A 12,500-nucleotide genomic window follows, 5' to 3' on the forward strand; every position below is an offset into this window, starting at 1 on the left:
TGAAACAAAACGAAATATGAATTATGATTATGACCTCCACCAAGCACGACTTTTACAGCTTCCATGATTTATAATGATTATGACACATCGCGCTGAACCATAACAGGCTGCTTCTCTGCATTAAATAAGTTATGTACACAACTGACTAGCATACTTATATCATACTTACAATGGATTATACAGCTGCTTAACAAATATATACCTTTAACTCTTTGGAAGGAGACAGAGGCATACAACTCCAAGCCATTTCTGCTGGGAACTTTCCAGCCAGATTGTATCCATGTAAATACGAAGAACCGTGAAATTCTCAAAAACAATCCTCCTCCCCATCCCAAATGAACGTTCGTGTTCGTTTCGTGAATCTTTATTTAACGAGGGCACATGTCATTTATTTTGTTTCAATAACTTACCTTCTATGTATCCTTCATTAAAAGAGAATCAAACTTACTTAGTTTTATTTGCTTAGTTGTACTTATTTGTCATATTTCGTTTTAAGTTCGTGTTGGGTTTATACACAGGCCAGACATCTGAGTTAATCTTACCAAGTAAGAACTGTGAAAATCTGAACGTTTCAAAAGGAATTAAACGTTCAACATGCTTAGATTTCCGTTCGTACCAGCCCAGCGATGGTTTTTGAAATTTTGTATGCCTTTGCCTCCTTTGAAAGAGCAAACGTTTCCGTCATTTCTTAGTGTTGTTTAACTAATGCATTAACATTAATGTATGGTTACTCATATGTACACCAAAGGCTGCACACTCACCAAAACACCCGTAACTACAGAGGTTAGTGATGGGAAGAGGAATGGGTCTGAGAACAAAATCAATTAATACAGTGTGGGGCGGTGTGTGTGTGTGTGTGTGTGTCTGTGCAACAGTACACACACACACACACACACACACACACATACACACGCACGCGCGCGCGCGCACACAAACACACACACACACATGAATCGTTCTTTCTGATAGTGATCTTAGTTTCTGGTCCTTAAAGTTATGTTTAATTGGATGCTTTAGTATTGATTGATTGATTGCTTTATTTTAAATCAATTTAGTTCAATTCATCTTTGCGTTCGTTTTCCTCCGTACAATAACACATTCGTGTTAGAGATATCCCACTGTGATCACAAAGGTGAGAATTAATCATCTTGGTTGCTGTTCATTATTCGGTAATGACATTTGACAAAGGCGATCATCAAATCCGACTGCGACATCTAGTTGTGATCTTTCTCACCACCACCACCACATCGATTTTTCTCTGCAGAAAATATCGTGTCCCATTTCCCAACGTAAATTACAAAGAGCACAATACAAACATGGTGCTCTCTCTCGTTCTTGTCAGAAATGATTGAAACGAAAGAAACATACACTGTTATGTACATTTTTACATTGTTTAAAAAAAAAAAAAATGCTTCCCATCTCTTTCTGGCGGTAATTTGTTTTGAACAACACACACAAAAACATACACACCCCGTGTTTTATGCTGTGTAGACTTTGCGGTGCAAAACCGTATTCCATCCTCTCAGTTATGCAGTTTCAAACAGGGAAATAATTATATATTTCAGAATGAAAAAAAAAGGTGTGTTTCACAAAGCGAATGAAACACAAAGCACAAACCAAATCTACGTATATACTGATCTCAAGCAAATTAATGGCACAAATAGATGGACACATGATCAGATTTCACGGACAAGACAACCACATTACCAGGAATGACTAAAAAAAAAAGTTTTTATATAAATCAAAGGTCTTCAGACTCATTCATGCACTTTGTTTTTCAGTTTCTTTTCTTTCAAATTTTTTTTAGTGCAGCATCTTTTTGACGACATAAATAGTCCAGACGTTTTCGTTCCGGACAAAAAAAAGGAACAAAGTATTGCTCACGATCCTCTGCCAGAGTTTGAGATCACATTCCAGAACTTTCCTTCTAGATATACAAAAATTCTCCAAACAGAAACCATCATCTAAAACAGTCCATTTTTTTTAAAGAATCATTCAGAGAGATCACCAACCAAACCCATGCTGATTCCAATGATATATATATATAAAAAAAGAGCAAAACTTAAATTCAGTTCTTATTCAACACAATATTATTGCTCACAATGCTTTTCAACTTCAGATCCTGTCTGGTCCATTGCACAGCCGAAAACGCTAACAACACCACTGCCACTATCGATCTAAGTTCCTAGAGCTCGGGTCTACAGACTGGGTCTTCATATCACAGCATGTGCCCAAACAACACAAATATATGTCGGTCTGCAAGATGTCAACAGACATCAACAACACCACGTTGTCTTGCGTCCTGTGAGTTTCAGAAGGGTCTAAGTTCCTCAACATCAACAAACAAACAAATCCATACTTCAAGATCTGTGATTTAAAAAGATGTGCATATTAGCTAGCATCGAATTGTTATACACATGAAAAAAACAACAGAAAGCCAATTTTTCTTTCATTCTGTGAATAAAGGACATGAAAACGATTCCGTCATACTGCCACTGGGCCAGGCGCCGTCTTTGTGATAGATGAGGGAGGAAGGAGGAGGGGGTATGGAGGGGGGCGGGGGGGGGGTGGGGGGGAGGATGGCTGAGCAACGTCTCAAGAAAGGAAAGGTGAGAGCGGAGAGGGACGAACAGGGGAGAGGGTGAGGGTAATATTGGTGGTAACGGAGTCGGATGTATGTGTGTGAGAGGGGTGTTGGGGAATCGCATGTTAAAAGGGATGGTATACGCGGCATTGAGACGCAGGTAAACACATTGTGTGTATGTGTGTGAGACAAGACTGACAGAAAGACAAAGAGAGGAAGAAGGACCTGGTGTATGCAAACAGCATTTAGGATTGAACGTGGACAGGTCACAAGAACAAAACGTGGCAGGAAAGCATGCGTTGTTCCTTTTGACGCCACTGATTCAAATGAAGTCCCAGGGTTACGAACGGAAACACTAAAGAAAGCTCTTTCAAAAGTAAGTTTTTTTTTTCCTTGTAGCCGTTAATGTGCAGTCGCACTAAATACAAAAAAAAGAGAGAGAAAGAACGTCACATTCATGAAACAGTGAAGAGAAAAATGTACATGTTGTTACTGACACAAAGAAAAAAAAAAGGCGGAAACGCTTTGATTCTGCACCAAAGAACACACGCACACACACACACACACACACACACACACACACACACACACACACACACACACTATTCATGGAAGATAACAAGTCTTTTGAGCACTGATACATGATGTTACAAGAAAACCAACCAACAAACCAACCAACCAACCAAAAAACATCAAACATACGTTTAATATATTATCCTGAAATGAAATCTGTTCCCCTTCAGAACCATCGCCCAGAAGTGCTAAGTGGAACTGAAACTGATCCCATGACACAGTACCATATTACCACAAACAACAACAACAACAAAACAAACAAACACACAAACGGTAGTACAGTCGCTGCGCTGTTTCTTGTTACAACATATTATATACAACGCCAGTCAGATGACATCATTCCTTCAGAGAACTGAAGCCCACATACAGCAGAAGGTGAATGTGGTACCGGCAAAACATCGATGCCATTAAAAAGAAAAGTAACACGTATGTAAAGGGACAAAGAAGTAGAAGAAAAGAGGGGGAGGGAAAAACAACAACAAAGAACAACTATAGGATTTGTGACTCAATATGTACAAATCAGTATGAGTCAATATGTACAAAACAAGTTCTCAGAAAGTTGACGTGTCCATTCTGGCTGCTGTACAAAAAAGAAGTAATGTCCGCCACAAATTAATGATCAACATCTCTTTTATGATCCGAAGGATTTTCAACATCCCGTCATCAAAAAATATCACTCCTTTTAAACTGATACAACGGCGTTAACCTTGTCCAATTCATCCACAAGAAAGAACCAACAACAAACAAATAAATACCCCCATAAATACTGTTCCCATAGAACGGTATTTTGGAAACATACCGTCAAAAGAAAAAAAAAAAAAAGAAGAAAGAAATGGCTTGCTTTTCAAATTTCAAGGTTTCATAGTGTTTTACGGCAGTGAGGTCCTATTCACTATGTCCAGGGCTCGGCATACCAAAGCAAATCCCAATCCTCCTCCCCTCGTGTCGCTTAGCACTCCCCAACCCCAAGTCAGGTATCCATTCACACCTGCGTGCAGTCAGGGAAGTCGGAGTAAAGAGCCTTTCCTCGAGGACACAGCACCTTGCGGAAACACGGTCCTCCAACTCTGATCATTGGTGAACACTGGATCGGAAGCCCCAAGGGCCGTACCGATTCTTCCACGGAGCCACCCTCATGTGTTGTGAGAGGTGAAAGGAATTAAGATGTTTGAATGAAACAAGGTCTGCTGTGTAAAAAAGCAAATGCAAACAGGCGGTTGCTTCTTTCGTGTTTATTTTGGGATTGGTTCTGCTTGTGTACAACGCTTCGGTCAAACTGTTTCTAACTTCAGTTCGAACACACGTGATACGTGGAATCCGTACACCTTAATGTTCTCTTCGAACAGGCGCGTGGATTTGCAAAAAAACAAAAGTCCCAGTTCAACCAAGCGTATTTTTGTTTTGTTTTGTTTTGTTTTGTTTTTTGTTTGTATTTTCTCAACAGGTCAAACACATCACAGGACATTTGGCAAGGGGATAACTGTTTGGCGTATTACCAAAAACTTTTTTTTTTCTTTTCTTTTTTTTTTCTTTTTCTAGATTGCTCTGAATTGGGTATGTCTGATCAAAACAAACTCGGGGTTCTGTTTGTGTAAGTGGCAAGACAAGCGTAGAATCTATAGATGGGAAGTGCTGGGTGTGATATGAAGGGGGAGGGGGGAGGTGGGGGCGAGGGGGCGTGGGGAGGGGTGTGTGTGTGTTGGGGGGTGGGGGGGGGGGGGTTGGGTGGAGGGGGGTGGGGGCTGTGGTGAGAGGGAGGAGGAGGAGAACGGGGAATGAGGGCAGTGCAACTACAGGTTGCAGGATTTACACCATAATTATGACATAGATTACACCAGGTCTGAGAATTAAGGACAGTGCACCTAGACATTTCTGTGGCATTGTGGCGATATGTAATAGGCTCTACACCCTCCACGCAAGAATGGCGATATTGTATACTGACCATTTAAAGGGTTTACGCCATCTCTGAAGATTAAGGATATACCATCTCTGCAGAGTTACTGACGTTGCTGCTCGGACGTTGAAGAGTTGTACCGTCTCCACACTGTGGCTATATATAAGGTGATGCCATCTCTGCAGGACTACGAGCATAGTGAGCAGAGAGTTTACACAACACATCAGCCCTGAAGAATTATGGACTTCCTGGGGTTTACAGAATTTCGGAATTGGTGGCGTTTACAGAATTACGGACTTTGTGGGGTTTACAGAATTTCGGACTTTGTGGGGTTTACAGACTTATGGACTATGTGGGGTTTACTGTTTCTAAACTGTCGGGTTTACAGAATCACGGACTTTTTTGTGAGGTTTACGAATTTCGGACTTTGTGGAGTTTACAGAAACACGGACTTTGTGGAGTAGACAGAATTATGGATTTGTAGGTACATACAGAATAATGGACTGTGTGGGGTTTTCAGAATTTCAGAGTTCGTGGGTATTTACTAGAATTTCGGACTGTGTGAGTATTTACAGAATTATGGACTTTGTGGGGTTTACATAATTTCGGGCTTTGCTGGGTTCTCAGAATGACGGACTTTGTGGTGTTTCACAGGATCAACAACGTTAGAGTTTCACATGCACTATTCAGGATTGTGGTGCTGTAGGTGAAGGCTACAATGTTTTCACAAATTCCTCGCCATATCTATAACATTATGAACATCATAGCTGGGCATTATAGGGTTTACGCCATCTCTATAAAATTATGAACATCATAGCTGGGCATTATAGGGTTTACGCCATCTCTATAACATTATAAACATCATAACTGGGCATTATAGGGTTTACGCCATATCTATAACATTATGAACATCATAACTGGGCATTATAGGGTTTACGCCATCTCCATGACATTATGAACATCATAGCTGGGCATTATTGTGTTTACGCCATATCTATAACATTATGAACATCATAGCTGGGCATTATAGCGTTTACGCCACATCTATAACATTATGAACATCATAGCTGGGTATTATAGGGTTTACGCCATATCTATAACATTATGAACATCATAGCTGGGCATTATAGGGTTTACGCCATATCTATAACATTATGAACATCATAACTGGGCATTATAGGGTTTACACCATCTCTAAAGATTGACGTATATTGTAGCTAATAGCTAGACGTAACATGAATAACGAAATGTCTTCAAGATCTGGAGCTGCTGCTTTACATTATAAGGGTTTACAGGATAATGCACAGTGTAGCTAGATGTTACAAGGATTACATGAGTACGATTATTATAACTATTCATCATAGGATGATTTATACTAGGGTATATGGGTATTGTTGCTTTACGTTATATGGTTGACAGGTGTGTAATCATTATAACTATTCGTTACAGGATTATTCATACCCATATATTGTGGATGTTAACGTTATACGGTTGAAAGGAATATGACCATCATTATTGCTGTTAATTAAGGGATTGTTTGTGCCAAGGGTTGTGGATATTGTTACTAAACGTTATATGGTTGAAATGATTACGCTAATCATTATAACTGTTCATTATGATATTATTTATACAAGAGGTTGTGGATATTGTTGCTGAGCGTTATTTGGTTGAAATGATTATGAGCATCATGATAGCTGTTCATTACGTGATTATTTATACTCAAGGGTTTGCGGATATTGTTGCTTATCGTTAACTGGTTGAAAGGATTAATGATATCTGTAGCTGTAAGTTAGTGACCAATGGTTCTACACCACCTCTGCAGGGTCGGTGCACACTATGCTGGTGAGAGGCTCCAGGACGACGCTGCCTGGAGGGGGCGGAGTCTCACTCAGCGATGGGGACGTCAACCCTTTCGTCTCCGTCGTCGTCGTCGTAGTGGTGGCGGATGACTCCAGCTCCGGCACGGTCCAGTGCTGCTCCCCGCTGCTGAAGCCGCTGTCCATGGCGTGCAGCTTGATCAGCGACCCCTGGCCGTTGCTCTTGACAGGAGGAGAGCATGCGGGCTGTGTGAGGGGCGAGGTGACCTCCACGTCCGGAACATCCTCCACACATGGCGGCGATGGATAGGGTGGGGATGGGGAGGAAGAGACGTCGGGAAGGGTCAGCGGAGGCAGCTTGACCTGGAAGCCCTTCTCGGCGCAGTCCTGCTGCTGGTCGTCTTGCCCCAGAGTCTGGGACGACCTTCTGGGAGCGGAGGAGGCGACCATCTTCCCGTAGCCGCCACCCATCGGGTCTGACTGCGTGGCTTTCAGCAGGGGTTTGGACTGCAGCGGGGACGACGCCTGCTTGGCCGGGAACTCGGGGGAAGAGGCCACAGTGGGGAACTTGCTGGTCTCCAGCTCGTCGTCATTGGCCACGGGCGTGGTGGGCTGGGAGGCCGCGGCCATCTTGACCAGCCGGCCGTGGTAGTCCTGCAGGTGCTTGTGGATCTTGTCGAATGAGAGTCGTTCTTTGGGGTCGGCCTTCCAGCAGCCCAGCATGATGTGGTAGATGGTGGACGGGCAGTCCTCGGGTCTCTGCAGGAGAATCCCGGCGTCGAGGAAGCGGACAACCTGCAGGGGGAAAAACAGAGACAGGAAAAGCTTTTGTCAGAATGACTGGTCTCTTTCGCCATCAAGCGGTGTATGACACGTCTTTGTTATTTTTAGGGCTAGTTGTACCGTGTGTCATATACTACTCAAGGCCTGACTAAGCACGTTGGTTTACGCTGCTGGTCAGGCATCTGTTTCGCAGGTGTGGTGTTATATATTTGTATATGGATTTGTAAGAACGTAGTGATACCTCCTTGAGTAACTGAACTGAACTGAACATACTATTGCTGGTATTAAATGACATTTCACTTGACTGGTTCTTGTATATGAAGAGAACTCCGGTGAATTAATGTCAAATCCGTACTGGTTGATAATCATGTTGCAGAGTACGATGGATATGTTGTCACAGGCAGTCACCAAAAACAAATTACAGAGTCTTTGCCTTTCAGTTCAGTCCGGCTTACACATAACCGTATCAGGGATGAAGAAGTATATTTAGCACGTGTGTGCTTGTTGCAGTTTAGATTCAGCATCACACGTTTCCTTTAAAATCCTGTATTGATCTGGCAACACGTTCGGATCGAGATATTGATGTAAGACATACCTACATACATAGACAGAGGCAGAGACAGAGACAGATAGGCAGAGAGACAGAGACAGACAGAGAGAAGGAGGGGAGAAGCACTGGGGGAGAGAGAGAGGGAGAGAGAGAGAGAGAGAGAGAGAGAGAGGGAGGGAGGGAGGGAGGGAGAGGGAGAGAGAGGCAGCTAGAGGGGAAGATTGCGGGAGAGAGAGAGAGAGAGAGAGAGAGAGAGAGAGAGAGAGAGAGAGATGGAGGGAGGTAGCTAGAGGGGAAGATTGCGGGGGAGAGACGGGGGTGGGGAGGGGGGGAAGGAAGGTAGATAGAGGGGAAGATTGCGGGAGAGAGAGTAGAGGGGGAGGAGGGAGGTAGAGGAGAAGATTGTGGGAGAGAGAGAGGGGCGGGGGGAGGGAGGTAGCTAGAGGGGAAGGTTGCGGGAGAGAGAGAGAGAGAGGGAGGGAGGTAGCTAGAGGAAGGGGAAGATTTCGGGAGATAGAGAGAGGGAGAGAGAGCCCCATTTCAACTAGTAATAAGAGATGAGCAAAAACACGGAATGCCATACCAAATTACACTTTTGGATCGTACGGGCCAAACTTGTTATGGATTTCCAACACGAAGCATGACTGTCAAGCTTTTTAATCTAGTTTTCTTTGCTTTTTTTTCCTTTCCGTGTTTTCTCTCTTCTATTTTCTGTTTTTCGCCTCGTCCTCCAACTCCTCCTTCTTCTTCGTCTTTATCCTCCTCCTTCTTCTTCTCCTCCTCCTTCTTCTTCCCCTCCTCCTTCTTCTTCTTCATCTCTTCCTTCTTCTTCTTCTCCTCCTCCTCCTTTTTTTTTCTTCTTCTTCTGTATATCGATCTGTCAATGTCTGCAAGTCTTCCAAACTGTTTCCGACTGACGTCTGTGTTTGTGTCTGTCTGGGTAGTCTGTTGTGTCTGTGTCTATATTAGCCCCCCCCCCCCTACCCCGCACCCTCCCCTCACCCCCCACCCTCGTTTCTGCTCTCCGTGACACAACTCCAGACTACGATAAAACTACTGTTGCAAAGTAAATGATCGCTGCCACTGTTTGTGATTCTTTCTCTCTACTTGCCCCTGGCCTCCGTTTTTTTTTTTTTTTTTTTTCTCTTGTATTTTTTCCCCTGTTTCTGTTCTTTTCTTCCTCTCTACACAGTTTTGTTCTTACTCTTGCAAGAGTTTAAAACAACAACAATAACAACATGTATTTATCTATTTGAAATAAACCCAGTGACACTCTACTTCTTTCTTTTAAAGTCTTTTCACAAGTGTTTTTCTACACACATTCCATTTGGAAACAAAAGAAGGAGTACGTAATATTCTCTCTCCTCTCTCACTCTCAATGCACCCCCCCCCCTCTCTCAGCTTCCCTGTTCTCTCTCTGCCCATCCCATCATTGCTCACTATACCCCCCTCGCCCCTCTACCCCCCCCCCCCCCCCCCCACCCACACACCTCTCATCTTGCTCTCTGTGTCTCTGTGCCCATCCATTCCACTTTCCATTCACCCCCTGTGTACTGTTGCCCGAGGCCGACGCACATTCAAACTTTCAAGTTCTAGATGCTCTCTTCTTCTCACGCACTCCTTTCCACTGCCTACCGCTCTCTGTCTGTCTGACTGACTGTCTCTGTCTGTCTGTCTCTCTTCCCCACTCTCTCTCTCCCCCACTCTCTCTCCCTCTGTCTTTCCTTTAGCTCACCATGTCTCTGTCTGTGTCCCCCACCTCTCTCCCCCACTCTCTCTCCCTCTCTCCTCCCTCTCTCTCCCCCTCTCTATCCCCCCTCTCTCTCACTCTCTCTCCTCCTCCTCTCTCTATCTCCCTCTCTCTCCCCCACTCTCTCTCCCTCTCTCCTCCCCACTCTCTCTCCCTCTGTCTCTCCTATACCTCCCACCCCGTCCTGCTCCCTCTTTCTGGCAGACACCCTACCGTGTCTCTTCTGTGTCCCCCCCTCTCTCTCCCCCTCTCTCTCTCTCTCCCACTCTCTCTCCCTCTCTCTCCACATCTCTCTCTCCCTCTCTCTCCCAATCTCTCTCCCTCTGTCTCTCCTTTACCTCCCTCCCCCGTCCTGCTCCCTCTTCTGACAGACACCCTACCATGTCTCTTCTATGTCCCTCCCTCTCTCTCTCCCTCTCTCCCCCCACTCTCTCCCCCTCTCTCTCTCTCCTTCTCTCTCCACCCCTCTCTCTCCCTCTCTCTCCGCCACTCTCTCTCCCCCACTCTCTCTCCTCTCTCCCCCTCTCTCTCCTCTCACCCCACTCTCTCTCCCTCTCTCTCCCCCACTCTCTCACCCCCACTCTCTCTCCCTCTCTCTCCTCCTCTCTCACCCCACTCTCTCCCTCTCTCTCTCCCCCACTCTCTCTCCTCTCTCACCCCACTCTCCATCCCTCTCTCTCCCCCACTCTCTCCCCCTCTCTCTCCCCCACTCTCTCTCCTCTCTCTCCCCACTCTCCATCCCTCTCTCTCCCCCACTCTCTCTCCTCTCTCTCCCCACTCTCCATCCCTCTCTCTCCCCCACTCTCTCTCCCTCTCTTCCCCCTCTCTCTCCACCACTCTCTCTCCCTCTCTCCTCCCACTCTCTCTCCCTCTCTCCCCCCTCTCTCTCCACCACTCTCTCTCCCTCTCTCCTCCCCACTCTCTCTCCCCCCACTCTCTCCCTCTCTCCTCCCCTCTCTCTCTCTCCCTCTCCCCCCCTCTCTCTCCCTCTGTCTCTCATTTATCTCTCTCCCCCGTTCTGCTCCCTCTTCTGACAGACACCCTACCATGTCTCTTCTATGTCCCATCCCTCTCTCTCTCCCCCCACTCTCTCCCCCTCTCTCTCTCCTTCTCTCCTCTCTCTCCGCCACTCTCTCTCCCCCACTCTCTCTCCTCTCTCCCCCTCTCTCTCCTCTCACCCCACTCTCTCTCCCTCTCTCTCCCCCACTCTCTCACCCCCACTCTCTCTCCCTCTCTCTCCTCCTCTCTCACCCCACTCTCTCCCCCTCTCTCTCCCCCACTCTCTCTCCTCTCTCACCCCACTCTCCATCCCTCTCTCTCCCCCACTCTCTCCCCCTCTCTCTCCCCCACTCTCTCTCCTCTCTCTCCCCACTCTCCATCCCTCTCTCTCCCCCACTCTCTCTCCTCTCTCTCCCCACTCTCCATCCCTCTCTCTCCCCCACTCTCTCTCCCTCTCTCCCCCCTCTCTCTCCACCACTCTCTCTCCCTCTCTCCTCCCCACTCTCTCTCCCTCTCGCTCCCCCAATCTCTCCCTCTCTCCTCCCCTCTCTCTCTCTCCCTCTCCCCCCTCTCTCTCCCTCTGTCTCTCATTTATCTCTCTCCCCCGTTCTGCTCCCTCTTCTGGCAGACACCCCACCATGTCTCTGTCTGTGTCCCCCCCCCCCACACTTTCCCTCTCTCTCTCCGCCACTCTCTCTCCCTCTCTCTCCCCCACTCTCTCCCTCTCTTTCTCCTCCTTTCTCCCCCCCTCTCTCTCTCCTCCGCTCTCTCTCCCTCTCTCCTCCTCACTCTCTCTCTCTCTCCCACTCTCTCTCCCTCTCCCCCACTCTCTCTCCCCCCTCTCCCTCCATCTGTCTCTCCTTTACTCCCCCCCCCGTTCTACTCCCTCTTTCTGGCAGACACCCTCAGTCCCACTCTACCAAACCTTTTACACCTATCCCACCAGAGCCCCCCCCACCCCCCAACCCCCACCCCCTCTCTCTCCTCACTTCCATCCTTCGTATTGTTCGCTTTCTACCTCTCTCTACCTTCCCTTTCTGCCTCTGTCTGTCTGTCTGTCTGTCTGTCTCCGTCTCTCTCTGTCTGTCTGTCTCTCTGTCTGCCTCCGTCTCTGTCTGTCTGTCTCCACTTCCATCATTCGTGTTGTTCGCTTACTGCCTCTCTCTGCCTTCCTTTTCGGTCTCTGTCTGTCTGTCTCTGTCACTGTGTCTGTCTGTCTCTGTCTGTCTGTCTTTCTCTGTCTCTCTTTGTCTCTCTGCCTATGTCTGTCTTTCTGTCTGTCTCCGTCTCTGTCTGTCTGTTTCTGTCTGTATGTCTGTCTGTCTGTCTGTCTCTCCCCGCTTCATCCTTCGTGTTGTTCGCTTTCTGCATCTCTCTACCTTCCTTTTCTGTCTGTCTGTCTGTCTGTCTCTGTCTGTCTGTCTGTCTCTGTCTCTGTGTCTGTCTGTCTGTCTGTCTGTCTGCCTGTCTCTGTCGCTGTGTCTGTCTGTCTGTCTCTGTCTCTGTGTCTGTCTGTCTGTCTGTCTCTGTCTGTCTTTCTGTCCGTCTCC

At 46.5% G+C, this 12,500-nt stretch overlaps 1 protein-coding gene across 5 annotated transcripts in view; it reads right to left on the reverse strand.

Moving 5' to 3' along the window:
* Nucleotides 1-2,980: 2,980 nt before the first annotated feature.
* Nucleotides 2,981-12,500, reverse strand: part of LOC143280886 (uncharacterized) — a 313,523-nt gene continuing 304,003 nt past the window's right edge. For all 5 annotated transcript variants that reach the window (XM_076585677.1, XM_076585641.1, XM_076585657.1 and 2 more), the window contains one exon: nucleotides 2,981-7,663. In XM_076585677.1, coding sequence (XP_076441792.1) covers nucleotides 6,857-7,663 — 807 coding nt within the window. In that variant the 3' untranslated portion in view covers nucleotides 2,981-6,856. The remainder of the gene's footprint in view (nucleotides 7,664-12,500) is intronic.

This window comes from Babylonia areolata, chromosome 1 (assembly GCF_041734735.1).
Source record: "Babylonia areolata isolate BAREFJ2019XMU chromosome 1, ASM4173473v1, whole genome shotgun sequence".
In the NCBI taxonomy this organism is placed as follows: Eukaryota; Metazoa; Mollusca; class Gastropoda; order Neogastropoda; family Buccinidae; genus Babylonia; species Babylonia areolata.